The 23426-nt window shown below is 40.7% G+C and overlaps 1 protein-coding gene across 1 annotated transcript in view; it reads right to left on the bottom strand.

Annotated features, from left to right (window-relative positions):
* Positions 1–22993, bottom strand: part of ATRN (attractin) — a 117634-nt gene extending 94641 nt beyond the window's left edge. The window contains exons 1-8 of the mRNA XM_009573463.1: positions 22878–22993; positions 21869–21937; positions 21231–21314; positions 17192–17305; positions 7620–7748; positions 5404–5609; positions 3362–3530; positions 1897–1987 (exon numbers count right to left, since the gene is read on the bottom strand). Of these exons, the coding sequence (XP_009571758.1) occupies positions 1897–1987; positions 3362–3530; positions 5404–5609; positions 7620–7748; positions 17192–17305; positions 21231–21314; positions 21869–21937; positions 22878–22993 (978 nt within the window). The remainder of the gene's footprint in view (positions 1–1896; positions 1988–3361; positions 3531–5403; positions 5610–7619; positions 7749–17191; positions 17306–21230; positions 21315–21868; positions 21938–22877) is intronic.
* Positions 22994–23426: the final 433 nt, after the last annotated feature.

Consider the following 23426-nt stretch of genomic DNA (forward strand, 5'->3'; position numbering starts at 1 on the left):
CCTTCAGATGACAGACATCAAAATTTAGGTGCCTGTATGCTAGCTGAGTGTCTAAATACATATATAAAAAATATAGCTAAGCCTGGAGAACAATTCAACTGATCAAAAGTAGGGAAGGTGTGCCTACTTTTCGGTGAGCTGACTTGCTCTCCAGATTTCACTACCTGTGCTGACTAGGTCTGTTTTCGCTACAAACAGAGCTCAGAAGCTCCCAAAGGCACACAAAGTTAGGCACCTGAATTCAGGTGATTTAATAAGCAAGCTGAATCCCTCCCATAGCTTGCAAATGCAAACAGCAGAGGATAGCTGGGAAGAAAGGCAGTTATGATGGAAACTCCTCTGTGTCTGTAACACTAAAAGCTTTGTCTTCCAAGATAATGCACTGACAGAAATGAGGACCCTTTGGAAAGATGGGAGCCAGGATAGTTAGACAGGGTTTTATTAATCATCCTGTAAGAGCTAAGTTCCAAAACGCTATCCAGTTTCTTTTGTGGGTTTCTCCAGGCATCTCAGAGTCAGTCATGAATCCACCAAAGCGTGCAGTGGAGCCCTGTTTCCCTACTGATAAGGCGGTAACCTTGGAAAGGGAAATTCTCTACTATAGCTGGTGCTTCTTGGGAAATTCACTGCCCATCACTGATGGTAAACCCACTTATCATAGAGTCATAGAATCATTTAGGTAGGAAAAGACATTTAAGATCATCAAGCCCAACCGTTAACCTAGCACTGCCAAGTCCACCACTAAACCATGTCCCTAAGTGCCTCATCTACACGTCTTTTAAATACTTCCAGGGACGGTGACTCCACCACTTCCCTGGGCAGCCTGCTCCAAGGCCTGACCACTCTTTCAGTAAAGAAATTTTTCCTAATGTCCAGTCTAAACCTCCCTTGACACAACTTGAGGCCATCTCCTCTCGTCCTATCGCTTCTTACTTGGGAGAAGAGACCGATCCTCATCTCGCCTCAACCTCCTTCCAGGTAGTTGTAGAGCGCGATGAGGTCTCCCCTCAGCCTCCTCTTCTCCAGGCTACAGCCCCAGTTCCCTCAGCCGCTTCTCATCAGACTTGCGCTCTAGCCCCTTCAACAGCTTCACTGCCCTTCTTTGGACACAATCCTTCTTTTGGATCGTACCCTACTGTTGAACATTTATTTGCAGAATGTGCCCTCGCAGGTAGGAATTTCCATCCTTTTCAGGTTCTTCAGGTGTTCTGTTTGTGAACGGTGCTGTGTGGAGTTTTTCAAGTGTTTATAATTATGCTTTATATAAGCTTGCACTGTGATAAACTAATTAACATTCCAAAACCAAAAGTCAGTAAAGGATTAGCTCATTTCCTTTTCAAAGACTTTGCCATTCTGCTCTCACGTGGCCTGCACCCACAGCAAGGCATGCAGGTGAGAAATGAGGTAAGAAACAGTCGTTTCAAATGTTGGAAGAATAGATTCACGGCTCTACTGCAGAAGCAGAGCAGGCTCCAAAAATCCCTAATTCACCAGCTCTGCTTTGGTGCCTTGGACAACGGAGCTCAAAAATATTTATGTGGTCTAAACAAAAGGCAGTTGGGGAACCAGCTGAACTCCAGCAAACTCTAGCCGTCAGGCATGTCTTGCAAGCACAGACAGTAAGAAGGAAATAATGGACTCACTGACCTCAGTCAGCCTTAAAATTGCTGAGAAAAGGGCAAAGAAGGAAGACACAAGCAAAGGAACTACAGACTTCCTAGGATATGAGTCCAAGGACTTCCCGGGAGTACAATTACACAGACTGGGACATCCACGGACAAGCCTTTGAAGGAGAAATGCTTCTCCCAAAGCAAGACTGATCTGTGGAAAGGGGTGCGTGTAGGGGAAGAGGAGGAAGAAATCAGCCGTGAGGTGAGTCTGCAGCACTGAGCTTACCTTATATAATGCCAACGAATGACCGTATCTCATCTCTACTGAGTTCACAGTGCTGTCCAGTGAAAGCCACTCTTCAGAAATAAGATCATACCTGTATAAGAAAAACTGAATTAATTTTCCAAGAAGTAGATATTAAAGTTGAGAAAATTACTGGTCATCCTTTCCAGGATTTGTGGAAAATTATCTTATTTTAAAAAAGTCCTAGATACCAAGATTTCAGCATGCACAAAGCATGCACAGACTACTTACGGATTAAAAAATCCAGTCAAGCCTGCTCTGTTACTTAACGTCCACATATTGATTTGCTTTACCCTGAATTTTCTTTCCCATGAAAAACCAAGAGCTAATGCATTGTCTATTAAGCTATGACAACTTACATCACATGATCCACCCAAAAGAGCAGAAAAACTTTACACTAAGCTCAGATAAGTTCCAACTACTTGATAAAAAAAAAAAACCTGCCAGTGTTTAAAAGGCATTTTTTAATTATGCCTTTGTCATTCAAGTATATTTTTTCTGTGAACTTGAAACAAGATAAACCCTTTGCCCTGAAAATGGCCTGTGGCTTTTTAGATAAAAGAATGAACTATACTCGCCAGGCTTACAGCCTTATAAGATAAAATCAACTCTGAGAAAGCATTCAATGAAGCCACAGGGTATCTGTTGAAAAATCAGGCATGACTTTGAAAGAGTAAATTGTGGAAGTAATCAGCAACTATTCTACAACTAAGTGTGCATTTTCAGCTCTTCTTTAACTTCCCGTACAAGAACTATTACCTCTGGACATGAGTGCAGAACACACAGCTCTCACTTAAGTCCATGAAAGCAAGGTATGCAGGTATCCCTGGGAAAAAATCCAGCTTTTGCCTAGATCTGCCCAAATCCTATCAAGCTCAAGAGGAACTCTGAAATGTTTTTTATGGGGGATTTCTGTGAGGCACACAATTATTACTTGATATCTTAGTTACTGTTAAATCTCATCAACTAATTGCATAAATCTCATCATTCTAAATGCCATTCCCTGTTTGGTATTCCATCCACTATGCATAAACATGCACAGTAATCAGCATGTTTTAATTAAGGAGCCAAACACTCTGAAGTCACACAGATACAATATAAGGAAGGGCTAACGACACTGAAGCAAACCCACCCTCTTTTAATACAAGGCCAGATATAATTTAGAAGCTAGCCTAGAAATACATAGTGAATAGTTAAATGCTGTCAGAAGCAGATGAATCAAAAATTCACTGAACATCAGGAACCTTACGCTGCTTCTTTTCCAAAATTAGCACCCCTTAGCAGCATTTTCCCACATCTCGAACACGAGTCTAAGCTTTTATTACTGCTGTTTTCCCCTGGAGATGGAGCGTAGGCCAAAGCACAGCATGTCAGATGGCATTTTCTAAAAATAACTCTGAAATCTAAGTTCCTCTACTTAGACTTTATTATCTAGGTTTATACTCACGCTAAAACCTTCTGAGAGTCAGAGTGATTGAAGACATAGCCTCCAACAATCCACATTTTATTATCATGGATTATGGTTTTGTGAGATGCTCTAGGAAGTTTTGGAAGAGAGTATTCCTCCCGGGTCCAAAACGACTGGTTTGCAGGAACAGGTATTGAACAGCCAGGACCTGGGAAAATAAGGTTTAAAAATTAAGTTGATTTTTTCCAAAGCCTGTATTTCAGCTAGAGGTCAATATCCTGCATCACAAGTGACAAAGATGGTGCACGGCCAGGTAACAGGTGAAAGCTGTGATCCTTGTTTCCTTGCCCACACCAGCAATCTGTGACAGACCTGGTGTGCAATCTCCTAACCGTAACCACATACTTCAAATTTAAAATTTTCTTCAGAACTAAAAAGCAGTTCCAGACTAGATGAATTAGTGATGCAGCAGACACTCTGCTCTGTTCTCCCCCGCTGTGATTATAGGGGGGGCACGGTGCAGACCCATTCTCACTGCACCTTAAGAGGGTATCTTCCAGCACTTATCTAGCTACTACGTGCCCATAGAAGCCCCGACACAACCTGCAAAAGCTTCAGGAGACCTGCTCAGCAGCATGCTATAAAAACCCAAGGGTCTACAGCTGTCTTTCCCTCTTTTCATTCCTCTCCTTCTCAGCAATACATTTTTGTGAATTGTTCACTTCTTATTTTTTCCTATATTTCTGCTGCTCTTAAACCAACTTTTTCACTGCCAGGCTTCTCTTCACAGTTCCCCATGGCGTGGCAGAAGAGGAGCAGCAAGCAGCAAGGTCTCAGCAAAGTAAAAAGCTGCGAGGATGTTCTCCCTTCTTCTCAGTAACAGCCATCCACACGCACAGGGTTACTACAGACAACAGAGAGCACAGAACCTGCTGAAGAGGCTCAAGCCTTGAAAAGGGAATACGTTTATCAGGACAGCCTTTAGGCAGTCATAAAAGTGAATCACTGTGTAACATACTTATGGTCTTGACTGTAAGAGACAGCATCTGCTCATTCTTGCTGAGTTTCTACCAGCAATAATCTCCAGTTCAGGAAAGCAGACTGGAATCTGGTTTATCACCCTTGAAAAACTCTTGGTTTCTGAGGTAAAGTGACCATTTTCAGATGTAAAAAAGCTTCAGAATAAGAAAGGGGAGTGCAGCTTGCATCTCATTCTGCTATGGCTTGTTTTGGGGCTTTTGGGTTTAGTTTGTTTGGTTTTTTTTTTTGTGGGTTGTTTTGGTTTGGGTTTTTTTTTTCCTTTACACACTAACCTGTTACAGAAATGAAAGAGAGGGAAAAAAAAGGGGTAGGCCAAAAATTGAGCAAACATAAGCCCACCTTTGCTGTCAGTGCACAACAAGACTCCAGAAAAGCATTAGGAAGCACTGCACTGCATAAGGGGATGTGCTCTTCCAGCCGTCAAGTATATTACCTCTGGCTGGTTTTATATCTAAGAGGCAGACGTGCTAACCTCAGTACTGACTGCATTCTCCTTAGGATGCTCATTTTGCTAACCTGGATTCTTTCCACAGTGCCTAACACACTGTCTGTTTTTGCAGCATAGCTGAGTGGTGGTAGCAGATGCTGCCAGTGCTGTAGCTGGTTGCATCTCATATAAGACTAATTCTTCCACGTCAGTGTATCTTTGCAAAAGAAACATGTATGTTTGGTCCAAACTGTTGCTAAGACTGTCACGGCTGACGAGCATACCTGGACATGAGAACAAGGCATTTTTATGTTCAAACAGGTTAACTACTGCCACCAGGCTCAAATTTGCTGTAGGTGCACAGGAACGAGGTTTAAAGTTTTTATCTGATGCCTGCACACAACAGGTTGGTACTGCTTTGTATGGTAGCATAGGTGCTTTTAAAAGCAGTTGTTACAAATGATCTTTTGATATGAAAAGCTAGATACTCTGTTCCTAGTGAAAATGCTAATACCTGTCAAGCAGAACATTCTCAAATACTCCCAATTAAACTGCAAGAGCCATACATAGAGAAGGCATCCAAGAGCTTCTCCATATTAATCAGGAGACTTACCTTGCCAGCCTGCAGAGCACAAACATGCCTTAGTATCATTAAAGTTGCAAAGCCCTCTCTCAGGTGCCCCACAATCATCTGTGCAGTAGGGAATATCACAAGCTTCTCCCTTCCAGTATTTGGCACATTCACATTCAAGAGCATCGCTGCTGTTATTGAGCTTGCACTCTCCTCGGCCGGAGCAATTATTGGGACACATATTGAAACTGCGAACATCAGGGAAAGAAGGTTTGTCAGTAATGAAACAGACTCCCAAGCCATACCTCTTATTAATGAATGTGAGAGTGATGTTGAACAAAAGTTAATACAGCTGTTTGTTAACATACAAACCAACAAGAGCTGCTCATCTAGAACCTGATGTAATGGACCTGTAGAGATTTGTTCTCTATCATCAACAGAGCTGCCTCACTTAATGAGTTAAACTTACAACTCCTCCGAAAAATTATCAATACTACTTTTAGCCATTTGTAATGCAAATGAATTGCCTTAAAACGCCCAACAGTAAGTGAAGAATTTAATCAGCGCTTAAGGCTTTTGTGGTGTCTGTGCAATTTATACTTAAACTACTCACAATTAAGTGCTATTCTGGGATCTGCTTACCAAGGGAACACACTTGAGATGAATCCCAAGCCAAAGATGTGCCTGTTTTGAATAATTTCTGATTTTATAATATCTGCAATGTAGCTGAGGCAAAACCAGATACATCGTTGGTGAAGATCCAAATTCAGAGACCCTATTCATTTCCAAATTCCAGTTTTTTCCGGTGTATCAACCAGTATAACTCACAGATGGGGATTACTACCCAATATTCTCACTATCACGTGACAGGTGGAGTCACCAGCTCCAACACCATAACTTCAGAAGAGTTTGTCGAGTACCTATGTCCAGTAGTACCTATAAAGACTGTTAAACTGCAAAGAAATAAATACACCCTTTTATCTACTCTCTGCAAAAATGTTAGGAGGAAACCTAAGACCAGAACACATAGAAGAAACAAAACATAAAACACTACTTGAAAATTGTTTGAAATTATCAAGAAAGTGAAGAGTTAAAGAAATACTAAAATATCTTAAAGGAACTTTAAAAAGGCAGGTTATTCTTTAAGAGAATGTCTCTGTTGTGTTGCAATGGCGCAATACCGACAGCTGGCGGTAGATGGTGTCATGGTTTATGATATCAGCCAGACTTTGACAATGCTACCGCTTCCGCTGCAAAGGCTCCGCATCTTCTTCTGGAGCTTTCAAAGGGTGCTGGATGCCCCACATTTTTCAAAGACTCTACGGTATATTTAAGTGCTTAATAGGGATGAAAGCACCAAGACTAGTATTCAAAAATTAAGCACATCATTTTAAGGAAAACTTTCAGTTTTGCAAAAAGTCAAGTTACGATCAAGGGTTTTGTAGCTGATTTTTTTTTGAGAGAGGTGAGAACTTCTGCAAGTTACACCCAAATTAAAATCTGCCAGTGCAGCACAAACATAATTTGTATCTGTAGAAGCAAAATCTTCAAAGCCCATGATCCCCACCAGAAGCAAGAAATTCCATCTCTGCTAGTACGTCCATACCGAGATAATTTCCTTCAAAACAAAACCTTTTTTAAAGCAGTCGATGAATTAGGGAGTACCCTGGAATTATTTTTAAAAAGCTTACCAATGAGGACTAAACATACGTTAGCGAACAGAAAGCACCCACCTATAATATTTAAAATATGAACCAAAGAACATAACAAAACCATTCCAGACTAAAAAAGAGCCAGATTAAGCTATTTGATCTAAGGACTGAATAAGAAAGAGCATCCCAAAGAAAACTGCTTGAGGATCCTCAACAGTGGGTACAGTCCTGTGTCCCAAGTGAAACGCGTGTGCTTATGCAAAAGCGTGTTTGTGCAGAAGTATCTCTGCAGAATGCATAAAAGCACACACATGCACAAAATACATCAATTCTGGTTGACTGAATATGATCAAGTCTAATAACATAAATAATATGATGTCTTTTTGAGCAAACATTTGCCCACGCTTACAATTGACAACAAGTTAATGCTGAGCACATTACAGTTATTAGCCGTTGCAAGGGTATAATAAAGATAAAATCTAAATTCAAGTATCTACTCGTAATTACATGCTTCAATGGCAATTGCTTATTTCAAGACAAAACTAAGAAAAGAGGAAACCTCCTTTTGCTCAACCTGCAACATCACTTTGGAGTGGTACTACTTACTTATATGTGATGTTAAACCCTGTTAAATTATAGGCAGCATCACTGAAGAAATGCAGAAGAGCATATCCAGAAGTAGCTACAACTTCTGGTACTGTTTCATTGCTATCTTTCTCAGGAACAATAAGACCACTGGAAAAGAAAAAGAAAAACAATGTTAGAAGTTAAATAAAAGGGAGCAAAGCAACAATAGTAAATGCATCAGTATTAATAAAACAATTGAAATGCAAGGTATTTATCTGCATCTATTTGAAGTATAATGAATTTGTGTAAAGTAATGATCATTTTCATAGCACAGCATTATCAGATTGTTTTTCTTCAACAGAACTCCTTAAATATTCAAAAAAATGTCTCAACGTTGTGAGAACGCATACTCAACCAACCCTCAAAACAACCCCATTCTCAAAGGCGTAAGAACCTTCAAGACTCTCTCAGAAAGATAAAACCACATTCTTCAGGGACCAGTTTATTAAGCTCTCTTGCTTGGCTTAATTATCTGCAATACAGTGACCATGTTACTGACCAATTTGTGCAGACAAATTAGGATATTGAGGCTATCGAGAGTAGCATTACTGCTGCCCTCAACATGCATGACTGATCTACAAGAAGGAATGGCTGCAGAAAGGAATGCAAATAGAAAAGCCTGAAGTAATCAACTTGGCTGTTCTGAAAGATAAATGTATATTTAAAGTGTTTAACCTGAATAAACCTGATGCCATCTAGAATTCCAGTTATTCTTACCAAAACCCACTTTCTGTCCCTTATTATTCTGCCATGATTTCAACAGGACCCACTAATAAAACAAGATGGCATTTTTGAAAACAGAAATTAGCGTGTCTCAAAAGCATAAAACCTGCTGTACCAAGCCAAACTGAAGGTCTACGGAGCCTAGTATTTCCTCCTGACTATGGGCTACAGCAAATGCTTGGGAAAGACTGTGACAAATAAAGCAAGCATGGAGCATTCTGGTGATCTGTTCTCCAACTTCCAGAAACCCACAGTTCAGGCACTTTTACCTGGAGAACGCACCCAAGTCAGCACATTTAATAAACCATTCATCCATGCTTTTATCTAATGCCTTTCTCAACCATTTATACCCTTTTCACCTGGAAAATCTGCAGCAGGGAGGTCGACAATTTAACTCCGCAACGGCAGAGAAAGGACTTCCTAGGCTCACTTTACGTCTGCTGCCTGATCATCCATCAATGCCTCTTGGGCTCCTCCACTATGAGAAATCAGTACAATCACCCTTACTCACCATCTTCCTGCCACCCACTCTTTCATAAAGTTCCATCCGACTCATCACATCCATATTTGTTGTCTTTTCTGTCCTAAAAGGCTGTCACACTCACTATTCCCACCTCATTCATTGCTTCACACTTCTGGTGACCTCTGGCTGTTTCTCTGCACCCTTCCAGGTTCTGCTAGATCCTCCAGCCTTTTAGTTTTCCAGGGGTGGTGGAAAGAAGGGAGGATGGTGGACAAGACTATTTACAGTATTTGAGATTGGACACGGTACAGATTTATATAATGATCTGCCAAAATACCTGGAGTAAGCTGGAAAGGAGACTAAATGTCTCTTGAGAAGAGTAACTACTACCTATTTACCTGTGGCACAAAATGGTTTGTATCTGAAAGGGAATGTTTATTCTTCTTTTAACAGGAGCCTGGCAGCAGCAAAACAAAGTAGTCAATTCCTCCCTCATACAAAAGACATAAGATGAAGCATAAATTTGAAGTCTATTGAATTTATTTAAAAGCCTTTATCTAAGCAAAGTGCGTTGTCTACCACCACTTATTCATAGTCAGCTATTACTTTTCCTGTAGAGAACCATCTTTCCCCCAGCCTCCATTCGAAGTTTTTGACAAGCAGAGACTCCAAACCCCAGAGCGGAGCGTGTCGGGCAGGGATCCGAAGGCAGCTCCGGCTGCTCCGGGGCTGCAGGCAGGCAGCAGCTCTCCTGGGAAAGCAGCTGAGCCTGGTTTCATGCCCTGCGACTTCTGAATATCCGAGGGCACCATCAACTAAAAAGCAACGATGAAAAGAATTTTTCCCCCTGAACTTATTTTTCCTCTTTTCAGATCTGTTCAGAACAGAAGGCAAATGCATTTGAAGACAGTTCCCTAGGACAGGGTAAACGAGTTTCTACACCCGAGGAAAACGCTCACAGCTATCCACAGCAACCCATTCACATTGCCTGTAAAGTGGTTTTTTGTGACCTGAATTTTTCTGTCCCTGCGACACAATACAATGGTGTGCTTGAAGAATAACACAGACGCCCAGTGACCCAAAAGCTTTTGCTATAGATGTTGGGGGTGTTTGCACCAAGAGTAACAGATGAACGTCTTGCCTACAGTGGGGTAAATCTGCAAACTGTACAACAGCCCTTCCTGCACAACAAGTCTTATTGTTGACAAAAAGATATCCTTCATTTTTACCAACATGCCATAAAAACGCAGTAACCTGATCCCATGTTTTGGCTAAACAACTCCAGCACATGTGCTGATATGTAGCTCAATAAATATTTCCTTGTGAGAAAGCCAATTATTTTTTCTTCTTTCAGATCTCAAGGATTTGGGGTTAAAAGGCAAAATTCACTGCCTTTTTCTCTGTAAGAGGTGCCTGTTTCATTCTAAAATTGGAGACTTCTGATCTGAAGATGATCTCTCCCAAAAGACTGTCTCCCGAAACATCAAAGAACAAAAAGTCTAATAAACTTCTCCTTGCTATTTGGTTCATAGTTTTCCTTTGTAATGCAAACTGCAGGACAGTATGTCTCCGCCACAGGAAAACAGACATCTGAATGTAATTCAGGGTAGGGCAAAGCACAGCTGAGGGACAAGAGAAAATTCCTTTGTTCTGATTTATTCTTCTTCAGTCTTATTCTTGCAGCATTTATCACTGATATTACACAGCAATCTAACTTGAAAGCCCTGGAGCGGGGAGAACAACGGCAGCAAAGAATAAAAAGTGCAGAGTGAATAGCGGTGGTGAGAGCAGACAAAACCCACCCCAATAACCCTTCCTAATAAAAGGACTAGCACAGGACAATTATTTGTTTTCTCTTAGAAATCTCAATTTTGGGATTTGTTTGGGAAGAACGCAGGTACCTCCGTAGCAGGTGCTCTCACCACATCTCCTGCTTGCTCCTTTCTTTCCATCTTTTTCTGATGACTCGTATGTAAATATACTAAGGAGGACATTATCCCACCTACGCAAGTTTAAAATAGCCTGATGAAACTTAATAGATAGATTGTAATTTCGTTCAGAGAAAGCCATGAAGAGAACACAACACAACGATAACGATAAGGTCCTTGAAAGGTCGAACCTCAAGAACCATGAATAAATCAGTGTGCACAGCATCATTTTGAATAAACCAGCACAAACAGAATTTACATTATCTGCATGAAAAAAAAAAAATCCAATAGGCAGAATCAGAATGATAAAGGATTACGCAAACTTCCTTTTAACTACAGTCCAGAATCTCTTAGAGACTCGACTCTGGCCAAGATTAGCCTATTTCACAATGTACCGCTTCTACTTCTTTTTATAAGGTTTCAAAACATTTTGCAATCATCACTACTCCAAAGCAAATAAATACTCCTACTCAGCTAAGCTGTCCAATGACACTATTTCTTAGGCGCTGAAAGGCAAACCTCTGTTTTGCTCTGAAACAACTTCTATTTTCTGTGTGCTGGATTTGTAGCGTCAGTGGCAGAGTGAAAAACAATCTCCAGGAGACCCGACTTCTCTATCACCCTGCACACACCGCCTGCCTTGCTCTCTCCCCTACACCATAGAAAAATGGCAAATAAAACAAAGGGCATCTCCTCTATGACTTTTCCTTTATTTGCTACGCAAGCGTCACAGTGATGGTGTATTCATCATTTTCTCCTGAGACACAACCTGCCAGCATGGCAGAGATCAAAAACGTAAGATGCTACTGAGCAAAAAATAGTCAAAAAAGAAGATGATGGGAGCCACGAAAAGAAAGGGAGGAAATACAGAGTACACATCACAGAGAAGTGAAAGGATACTAGTGATACCACAACATTGATAGTATATTGGATTCTCAATCTACTGAAATGCAATGAGAAACCATTCTCTTCTAATTTTTAAATACTTTGACCCATCTGGACACACATGTACACAAAATTACACCTTTTCTCCCTTATTAAAAAACAGTCCGTGCACATCACCATACTCACAACTACAAGAGTAAAAATAAACAAACAAACAAAACCCCAAAAATAGAAATTACAAGAGACTAAAAATAAATCAATGCCAAAAAATACAAAAGGAGGGGTGAAAATAAGGAGACATGTCAAAATTAATTTTCTTAAAGAAAAAACTAAGATTCTTGTGCAGTAAGATGACTCCCAAATATGGACTTTTAAGGAAACAAAGCAATTACAATGACACTTATAAAAAAAAAAAAAGACTCATTATTGACAGCTGGCAACACCCCGAAGTACAATTTTTCTTGAAACCATCTTGACTCGTTGCACTACAGACAGACCCAGCTGCTACAGCACCAGCACAGGGCAAGCCTGCCTGCCCGCAGAGCCCTCCGGATCAAGGGGGCTTGCCCCAAAAACCTCTTCAGTCCTTTCATGATGTTCTTCCTTCCGGAGCCAGGAGAACAAGGGCAAATCATAAACATATTAAAATGTGTCTCATGAGCCATTCAGTAATTTTTAACCATTATGTCACATGGTGAGTGTGACTGTAAAAGCCACATTTCAAGAGAACATGGACTGAAAAGCCTCAAAAGAAATAACACCTTTTTTGCCATTACAGTGAACAACTTTAAAAGTTAAAAAATTATTTTAGTATCTAGTCCTGGAGAGACAGCCCATGCTATCGGCCATGGTGCAAATGCCTTTTCCTTTTTTAAAACCTAAAGTCTGATGCCTGTTTAATACCTGTGAAGCTCAGTACAGGATATTTGAATTAAGGGGGGGGGGGGGGGATATTCTTTAGTCCATCAGAAACAGTTTAAGAGAAAAGAACTGAGAAAGTGAAGAACTGAAGAAACTTTCTGCTCTACGCTTCCTTTATAGGTCTCGATTTAACTCAGAGGATTTATCCTTTCAAAACTCTAAAATAGAAACTCTCTTTGTCCATCTTGTCAAATTGATTTGATGTTTTTGGAGGGGATTACAGGTTTAGTGAACAAAAGCAATTTTGATACAATGCATTTACATTTCTCTAAGAAATCTGACTTTCTACCACAAAGACATTTTGATTAATCAGTTCTCACACATTCAAAGAATCAGTTGGCTCACTGACAGGCTCACGAGTAAATGTAAACAAGGGAACATCATTCAGCAGGTACATTTCTAGCAAAATCCCAAATACATTTGCTCCTCACCTTATACTGTTTTTATTCTAATCAATACTCTAAAAGTTATCGTGCATCCAAAGAAAATAAATAGAGCAAAATAATAAATACTTAGACAACAGGCTGCTACAACAAAAAGTCAACTGGACTGCTGAGTAGAACTGAGTGTGTGCATGATGACAGTATTGCAACACGGTCCAACACAGTCGTAATACAATATATCCCCTACCCCCTATCTCAGGAGACAGAATAAAAACTGATTTGGGAGGTGATGGTTGATTACGTGCTGAGTGCCAGCTCCATCAGAGGAGGGTGAGCACGTCGATAGGCAAAAACCTGGTTACGCACATGAGTGAAGGTCACCCAACGCATGCTTTGAAGCAAACAGAGCAATAAAACGTAAGCGTTAAACAGTCCCTTCGTCTGCTTTCGTAGAATCATAGCACGGTTTGGGTTGGAAGGGACCTTTAAAGGCCATCTAGTCCAACCTCCTGCCATGGGCAGGTACATCTCCAACTAGATCAGGCTGCTCAGAGCCCCGTCCAACCTGACCTTGAATGTTCCCAGGGATGGGGACCTCTCCCTGGGGATCTACCACCTCTCTGGGCAACCTTTACACAGAGCATGTACACCCGCAGTTTGTTCTCTGCCTATATGTGCCGGAGGCAAGGACCGCTTCTTCCTATAAATCTATATAACATCAGCTCTAAGTTGATTAGCTCCTCTGGATACTCTCGTAACACAAATAGTACCGACTCAACGTGGTTTGTACCTTTCCCAGTGTAATTAATCCTCGTTAGCAACCCCCCTGCTGTTATCAGCTGGTCATTTGCTCTAAGCAATATAAGACAAGTCGATGGTGGGGGGTAAGCAGGGTTTGCAGGTTAGCTCAGGAAGGGCACTGAGGACAAAGCAGAAGAAAGAGAGAGCCTTTCCGTGTGCCCATGGCAGCAATGTGGGTTACGATTTCTGGCAAAGAACTGAGAGAATAGAAGGAAAAAAAACAGAAGGGGGATAACCATATGATGTATGAGGAGAGGCGGAAGGAGTGAGGTTTGTTTAGCCTGGAGGAGAGATGGCTGAAGATGGGAGAAACCTAATTGCTGCCTTTGACTACCGAAGGAGAGATTACAGAGGAGATGGCACCAGGCACGTTCACAGAAAAAGGACATGAAGCAACAGAGACAAGCTACAGCAAAGGAAGTTCTGATTAGGTATTAGTATAAGATTTGTTGTTGTTGTTAATTTTTTTTTAACCATGAGGGTGGTCAAGCGCTGGACCACTGGCCCAGAGGATCAACAAGATCTCCATCCTTAAGAGAAATTCACAACTTGACCGGGCAAGGTCTTGAGCAAGGGCCTGATCCCACTCTGAAGCTGGCCTTGCTTTGAGTAAGGGATTAGACCAGGGTCCCTTCCAACCCAACTCACCCCACGTTCTGTGCGTAGAGTCAAATTTGGGTGTACAAGTGCCATATTCACCTGCAAGTAACGAAAGGAAGGTGAGCTGCTCGTGTTGTCTGAGGGTATGAGACCTCACGTGGAGGCACCGCAGAGCAGCCAGCTCAGCAAGTGACCGTGGGGCAGCCGCTGCCATCTGTCAGCGCTGCCACCGTGACCATCCATCCGGCACCTGACAGCAACCGCGAGGTGCTTCCGAGTGGTCTCACCCCCAGCGCCAAGGGCAGAGCCACGGCCAGAGGTCTTGCTAAAGAACGATTGTTTTTGAAGAGGGAAACGCCCCCCGCCGACCAGCGCAAAATGAAAATAAAGGGGCAAAAGCAGCTCCAGTAAATGTTTAACATGGAGTAAAGTTAAAAACCAACAAAGTTCACAGATGAGTGTAGTTTATTTGCTTCAGATTTCTTCATTCTGTGCAGACAAACACGCTGGATTTCTGTTTCCTCCACGTTCTTTTATATTGCACTTTTGAAGCAGCACACTTACACAGTCCCATGTTGCCTATGATCACAACTATAAACCAGCAAAGATATTTCCAACCCTGCTTAATATAAAGAAGGCTTAATGTACAGGACCGGACGGCCCTGGGGGCACTCAAACTACAAGGAGTTTAGTAAACAGTTTATGCAGACATTTGCGCTGTGTAAATGTTTGCATTATGCAAATATTTATCCCAGTTAAAAATTGATAAAACCAATTTAAAGTTTCTCCATAGTGCAGTGCTGAGATTTTCCAAGATCATCGTCCTATATTCTGAGTAAATACAGTATTGTGAATAAACATAAGCGAGCATCAGAAGATGAAGAAAAATCAAAGCAGTGAAGGAAGTGAGGGCTCAGGCAATTGCTGTAAAAAGCCAGGGAGGTAACAAAAACTGAGCTTTAGAGAGGGAGGAATTTACAGTGTTTATCAACAAACTCCAAAAGTTTACAGGGTCCAACGTACAAAGCTCAATCTTGCAAATCCCCTGGCACGGTGCAAAAATAGCGAAGAGTGAAATATGGTTATGGTTAATATTAAAATTAAACATAAGCCAAGAAAAGAGATAAAATATGAACATTGCTCTTGAAAAATTCTAATGCATCTATTTTTGTATCAGAGAAAGGTATTTTTCAACAGCTGCTTTTTTGCACTTCATCAAAATTAGAAGCATCTGCTATTTCCTGAACTTGGTTTACTGAATAACACAGCTCACTACTAATGAAGATGAAATTCAAATGTCATCTAAAGAAGCAATTAAAAAAATAATTTAATTTTTTTTCCTACCTCAAAAATGTTATTGTATTAAGCTCACGCTTGCTTGTCCTCAGGCACAGACTTCCTAGTGATTTACAGATGATTTTAAAGTCTGAACCATAATTGTTAATGCTGTGAACTACTTATAACCTCAATTTAAAAAGCCTATTAATTTTTGGAAAATACAAAGAAACTGCAGGCACAAATCATGATCATTTCACCTTTTCAACAGCATATTAAAAATTAGCTCTATTAGAGCAAAATGACTATGAGTCAAGATGACATTTCTTCTTCTTCCTGCATATCAATTCAGTGCATGATACCAGGAGAATGCTTCCAGGTTGCACTTCCAGGTTTTTGAAGGTTTTTAGAAGAAGAGAAGGTTTCTTCTTCTTCAGATGCGGTGAGAATAACATAATAATTCATTTGTGTGTCCTGTTTCGAGCTCAGGTTAGTCTGAAGGTTTACAGGAAGCATTCTTTCACTACAAAACAACTCTGCATTTTCAGTTGAAGACAAAAAATAACCATGTGGTGTTTTTACATTTTTTTATCAACTTTTTTTCCCCTATGCTGATCTTCTCTCACAGAGATTACAAGGATTTTTTAGAAGAAACATGAAGTATTTTTAGAACTTCATTTCACAAATGAAGGGAAGCACAGCAGAAGGTTAATTCTGGAAATAGTTAAGCAGACACTTGGAACAAGCAGAGTCCAAAGGGAACCATTAGTTTTTCCATACACAACTTGGGATTATTTTTCTCATTTCAGCTAAAAGAACAGAAAACATAAAACATAAAACAAACCAGAAAACATTTTGTAGTGCTTGTCACTGCAAAACTAAAGTACATAAACGCACAAGTTATATTTAGGTCTCTTTGTGAAATGTCAGCTGTTAACCAGCATCCACAAATTAGTCTCTCACCTCAGACAGATGAGCCAAATACCAGTCATCCATCAGAAGAACAGATATTTTTACATGTTTTTACACGGTTGTCTGACCCATCGTTGTTGTTTCTGAACATGTTCCAAAGAGTTTAAAAAATTTACAGTTTAAGGTGCATAAGGATATACATAGTTCTACGAGACCTACATGTCTGCAATGTTGATTAGTTGACTTTTGCCTTCTGTCAGCATTGACATACTATGAGTTAAACTTAAGTCATGTTCAAATCTGACAAATGGGGCAGTTTTCTACTTTAGAAGGAGCCTGCATACCAAATCATCTCAAGCTCAACCAGATGACAATAATTTTTTGTCTCTCAAATAATCAGGATTTGGAAATGAAAACATAATACTTACATGCTACAGTGTAGTAACATGATTTGTTCATTGTAAAAGCAAAAACAACTCCTTAATTGTTTATGCTGACGATGACTGCACAAAAGGACACTTGCTGTATGTGATGTATTTGCTGTATTACATATTTAGATTACCGGAACATATTTATGCTGCTAGAAGCCACATTTGATTCAGGCTTCAAGTTAAAGAAATACCATTGCGTACAGTTAAATTCTTACCAAGGGGAACTTACCTAAAAGCTGCCAGTAAGGGAGCGTAAATTGAATCTCCGTCATACACATACAAGTGGTCCCAACTGCACTCTGTGGCAAAGTGATTGAATCGAAGCCTGAGGATTGTGTTTGGCCTGTAAAAAAAAAAGAAAAAAAAAAAAAAGATTTGTAATTAGCCAGTCGACACACCGACACACATGGCAAAGTCCCTCCAACAAACTCCTCCAGTGTGAAGCTCCTCTCTCAACAAGACTAAAACTGTGTGACTTAGCGTAACTGTAGATGCATCGAACATGCTGTGGCTTTCTTTTTTGGTGTGCACGCTCCCCTGGTATTACGCAACAGATTCTTTATGGTCAGAAAAACCGTGTCCTTAAAACTTTCCCCACCACCAACGGCAGAAATTGAAGAGCAGGCACTGCCAACCCTCTGCTCTTTACCAGTACTGACTCCCCTAATGACAGGGCTTTGCAGGGGTAAGCATGGAAAATCAAATGGACAATACATTCACGTGGAGATGTGGCACTCAGGGACATGGTTTAGTGGTGGACTTGGCAGTGTTAGGTTTACGGTTGGACTCAATGATCTTAAAGGTCTTTTCCAACCTAAAGGATTCTATGATTCTGTGAAGAATCACAGCCACCATCAGGGAACTAACCAGAGCTATTTTTCTCATTCAAGGGATTTTCTGCAGATTATGATGGCCTAAGATTACTTCCTTTCCCAGAACCTGGCAGAAATCCTTCTTCTATTACTGTATTATTTGTGCCATACTGCAGGATGGCCCTTCTAAGGGAAGCCCCTTCAAACTGGAAATTGGAAATATGCCTCAGTGTACAGTAACTAAAGAAATTCTCAGTCTTGCTCACCACCTTCTGGGAGCTGGAGAAAACGGGTCAAGAGAATGGAGAGGAGATCCATCTTCTACAGGATGGGAGGCCCTGGGGCTTTACCTTTTACCAAAAGGAAGGTCTTTGGTTATTACTTGGACTGTCAAGATGCAGTAACTGCCCCTCACTGCCCCTCATTCCTTACAAATGCTAACCAGCTTGCTTGACTTTCTTCTGGGGATGCATTACAAAAAATACTGGAACCAGTTGAGAATGAACGAGCTGGAAGTCCTGGGAAGAGACTTGCTGCCTTCCACCTGAATGCAGCGGGCCCAGCACACCCTGATGTTAACACCACCGGCCAAGAAGAGTCTACTCTGTTGACTTACTAAGTCAAGAGAAGACCTTCAAGGAGCCTGACCTGAGATATATCAGATTTACTTAGTTATGTGGGAATGGAAACAGTAGTTCATACACCAAAACACATCAGCATTTCTTTCACTCCATACACAAAAGATGCTCACTAAGCCACAACCAAGTAACGTACATTTAGATACCATTAGTTTCATGGCTATTATGCAAAGATCATCTAAAGAGAATCACACAGAAGCCACAGCAGATATCTCATTTAGGGCTCAGCTCAAGGAGGATGAAAACGCCACTAACATTGTGCTTGGACCCTGAGATAAAAAGAAAGTGAATCTATAGCAGCACTGCTTTTTCCTACCCACAGCCGTAGCTGTTGAAAGGATAGATGCAAGTGATTAGGATCTCTTCAACAGCATTACCCTCAGGTTCAGATTAAATCCTTGTTCATCCTAATCAAATAAATTAATAAAATGTCAGCTTGCCATACAGTCCTTCCTTCCCACAGAAGGGGAATTCTTTAGGGAATTATTCTGCAAAAGAATATTTTTTGATAGGCACAATGATCTACTCCAGGCCTTTGGAAAAAGAGCAGCAGGTGTAACTCAAGGGTAATGTCCTGCTTAAAGAAAAGGTACAAAGAGTACTCATCGTTTCAAAACTGAGCAGCCTATGAAATTGTAGGGGGTTTGCTTCTATTTTAACGGTCTGACAGCTGTAGAACAGAAAGAAATACTTAATCAATACAAGCTTTAGACCAAGAACAAAAAGAAAGAGATTATCTTTGCTATGGCTAACAACTCATTAACAGACAGCACTCATTTGAAGAATCGCAAAGCCCATGGCTACAGGCTCTGCCTCAGACAGGATCCTCAGCTGGCTGGATCTCATCTGCCTTATCTCATTCTCCTGGGGAAAAATGAAAAGGACACCCCCGGGATGAGGACACAGGACAGACACCAGCCAAGAAGAGTCAGGAACGATGCAAAAAGGAAATGAGTACAGTAAGGAACACATGGCTTATTTTACATCTGAATTTATCTACCATCTTCAATTGCATCTTTACTTGCTAACCTCAAAAGCCCTCCACATACCGGTATGGTAGCAACGAGGTGAGGGCACTCAGCAGAATTTAACAGCTTTGCAGATGCTGTTTTCCAAGTCCAGATCTCTCTGGAAGTTTCACATTTGGCAGAGAGCTTGGGCTATTTTCACAAGGGTGCATATTTCAGCTGTTTTAATCAGCATGATTATCTCCCTTCTGTTTACCACCATCCTCTGACAGCAGGGTACAAACAATCAGAAGCAGGAAAAGGACACCGACTTAAATGTCTGACTATGAAAGAAGGAGGAACATTTTTGTACGCCTGTAAGATCTCACTTCAAACCCCACGAAGTGATAGTTCTCTAGGAAGCCTCTCAGTACTAGCAAACAAAGGCTGAAGGAGCAGCTATAGTGACATTATCGGGGATCCATGAGCAGCACTTCACTTCTGATAAAAACATGAGTCACATTATCCTTTAGAAAAAGAAGTTATGAGAGTTAAGCTGGCTGTACTGGAATTGCTGAGGCTGGTTTGTCTGCAATAACATTCTTGCAAAACATTTTTTTAATTATTTGTAATTCCAAACTGTCTGCAGTTGTATTTTTATTACCCACAAAAATTAAGAGGTGTTGCCACTTAGAGCATCTAACTTTTGATCTTAACCACATTAAAGAATTGGGTTCCTTATATGGTTAATAGTGAGTGGTAGGCTCCCAATTTCAGTGTTCTGGATGGCTCTCTGGAACAGCTTAGCCCTCACCTTTGAATATCTTGGGAGCTTAGGCATTTAACTTACTCATCCAAAATAAATGTCTGAAGCAGATGAAGTCAATACCAATTCCCCCCACCGCTCATCAGACCTCCCAAACAGAGACAAGACTAAGGAAAAGCGTACTCTGGGCTTTTAGTAAGTTCTGATCCTTCAAGATGCCAAGAGACCTCAGCTTGCAGGTGTTCAATGCAAGTTCATGCTCTCACATGACTTGTTCCAATTCACAAACCTCTCCACTTACTGATTCAGGGAACAGTATGGAACGTGATTTAATGCATAGCTGTTAACACACAGCATCATAACTGACCGTGCAAAGTTCTAGAGACTAAAAAAATTGATTTTACAGTCCTGGCATCAGCTTGGTACTATGAAAAATGTATTTCAACAAGTCAGATGCTCTGAACTGCTGTACCATCAATCAGATGACAGTCAGAGGATATGCACTAAATATCCTAAAAATCTCTGCAAGAAATCACTATAAGCAATATAAGGATCAAATACAGGAAGAATAGCGAAATGAGGGATCTGAGGGACTTCTCACAGTTTAGAAGACCTTTGCAAAAAAGGTCAATGGTCCCTCTGAAGTCCTCATGGCCTAGTGGGTAAATAAGCATCCGAAGTGCATCATTACAGAAACTGATTCTTCATGAATAAGCGTTTTAATAGAGTTTGCTCTATTTTTTTCATATGGCCAAAAAGTCCCATACATCGTGAATCCAAACATCTGAGTGGCCCAATATGATAACAGTTACATAATTCATAATTTTTTATTTATTTACACAAATGCATTTATTTTCATTTTCCACGTGCAGTTTCAACATGAAGGGTATTTTACACAGGAAACCTCTAATTCTGAAGTCAGTCTGGAGGGCTCAGTTGCACAAAAAACCAAAAACTTATTTACCAAGAATAATTAAGTGCTACCCTATCTAGTTTTAAGAACAGCAAAAAAGAATCATGCGATCTAAAAATACTCAACGCAGATAAACCTCACCTAAAAGTCACAATAAGCAACACTAAAACCCAAGAAGCTTACTACACTCACCTTCCTTCAATAAGCCAGGTGCATTTTGTTTTGTATTTGTAATTTCCAGGCCCATCCGTGACATACCCTGAAGGTCCAGTGAGTCTGTAAATAAAAAATAAAGACAAGCATTAGTTTCCAGTATTAAACATTCATAAAGGATTTCCTAAATTTAGAGGATTCATCATTAGATTTTTATTTACTTAAGAGCCACTACAAACAAACTAACGACGCCACGAGAACAATCGGGCAACTGGAATTCTCCTGTTAAACTCTCTATACATGCTTTCTGACGATTGTCCTTAAAGAACGACAGTTGAGAGTGATGGTTTCTCTATCAGGCTGATGGTATGGTTTCAAATCCATATATATGTATATACCACATAACCAGCAAAAGGAGTTCCCTAACAGAAAAGCTAAAATTATTCCTAAACTATTTATACAAACTACACAATTCTTGCATGAAGTTCAGATGAAGTCCATGGTGCGACCTCTCACCCATTCTGTATTTGACTCTTCACAAAGTCCTTGACAACCTCCTGAACGGAGGACTGATGCCCATAACCGTCTAGTGCAAACTAAGACCTTAACTCCGCAGGCATCAAGGGCTGCAAAACTCGGGACAACTCCAGAGCATGGCAGTTCCAGCCATGCCCCACCTTCGGTAGCATGCTCCCGTCCCCGTGCCATCCCATGTTAAGTGATCGAAGTCAAAGGGCTGAGTGGTCCTGCCAGAACGGTGCCAGAACTACCCTATGAACATCCCTACCCCTCTGCACCTAAAAACAGGTGGTGACAACTTGACTGTAGCAAAAGACTCTGGAGAAGGATGTAAAAGCAGAAAGTACAGTTGGAATCATTCATCCCACGACACTCAACTAATGCTAGCACTTAAAATCATTAAAAATTCAAGATGCCACTGAACGAGAGAAGGGAACAAAGCCAGCAAAGGACTCATTTTTGTCAACATCTGCAAAACATTGTACAGTGCAAATTCTAGACAACTGCATTTGTCTAGACACTGCTTGCAGGGATGTCCAAACAAACAGCAGCAAACCTACTCTGAAGCTCAGAAGGGTGTTTTGATGAAAAGTTCACAACAGATTTCAGAACTATGCTTAACCCTTTGTTGTGGTACAAAGGAAATTGATATTCATGCTCATAACTTGCAATGCTCATTACTTGTAATGAGCATGAATACAGGTACTGGAAAGAGTGAGCCGTGCAAAACCTGCTTTCACATTTCCATTACTCCTACTCGAAATGTGACAACCAAGCACAACCAAACTGTAAGACAAAATGAAGGTAGCAATCTACTGGCTGCAGCTGTAACTTCTCCTTTCCATAGAATTTAACAGGTATGTTTTCTTCAAAGACCATGGACAACAGAGAAGACAATCACACTTCATCAAGGCTGAGGGAGACGGATCTAGCAGGAGTTTGGGGCAGCGGATCTGATACATCACTTGGGCTCCCAGAAAACAGGCACCAAGATTCTGCATCTTCTGCCTTAGCATGGAGACTGGCAGGAGCATGCATGGGCAGAAGACAAAACCAAGAGCCAGACTGTTCGGATACCGTTCCCATCTCATATGCATTAGTGAAAATATTCCAGATTGGTTTTAACAAATAGCTGAAATATAGCAGAACCACTTGAAAATAAATTACCAGGGAAGGATGACATCAAATGGAAGTAGCATCTGAAGATGCCCAAACACCACGTTCTGGCGGAGCACACTGGCACCTGAAACAGGATTCCTACCTACGGAGGTTATAAACTCCATCGTCGGCACATGGCTGGAGCAAATCACAGCCTTCTGGCAAAATTAAGTCGTCCTACTTAAAACACAGTTTCAGTAAAACAAAAACACTCTGCAAAATCAAATTTGGCAGAAAAGAGAAGGAAGCAAGATCAGACGTTCCCAAAACCGGTATCTTGGAACCTTTTGCTGTCTCTTTTCCTAGTGATCTGTTAACGTTATCATCTAATCTTTTTAAAATATTTTGACTGAGTCAAAATGGTTTTCCAGAATCTTTTCCATAGAGCACTTTTAAGGCTCATCTCTGATCCAAATCACAAAAGTAAAAACCACAGATTTTGAAAACCACCTTCCTCTTCCTCCATATTAATTTATTATAATACTTTTCAACCTCAGAAATTTAGCTTAAGATTTTTAAAAGCCAGTTACTGAAATTCTGCAGGAGATGACATTTAAG

The sequence above is a fragment of the Fulmarus glacialis genome, unplaced genomic scaffold, assembly GCF_000690835.1.
Source record: "Fulmarus glacialis isolate BGI_N327 unplaced genomic scaffold, ASM69083v1 scaffold3050, whole genome shotgun sequence".
Classification (NCBI taxonomy): domain Eukaryota; kingdom Metazoa; phylum Chordata; class Aves; order Procellariiformes; family Procellariidae; genus Fulmarus; species Fulmarus glacialis.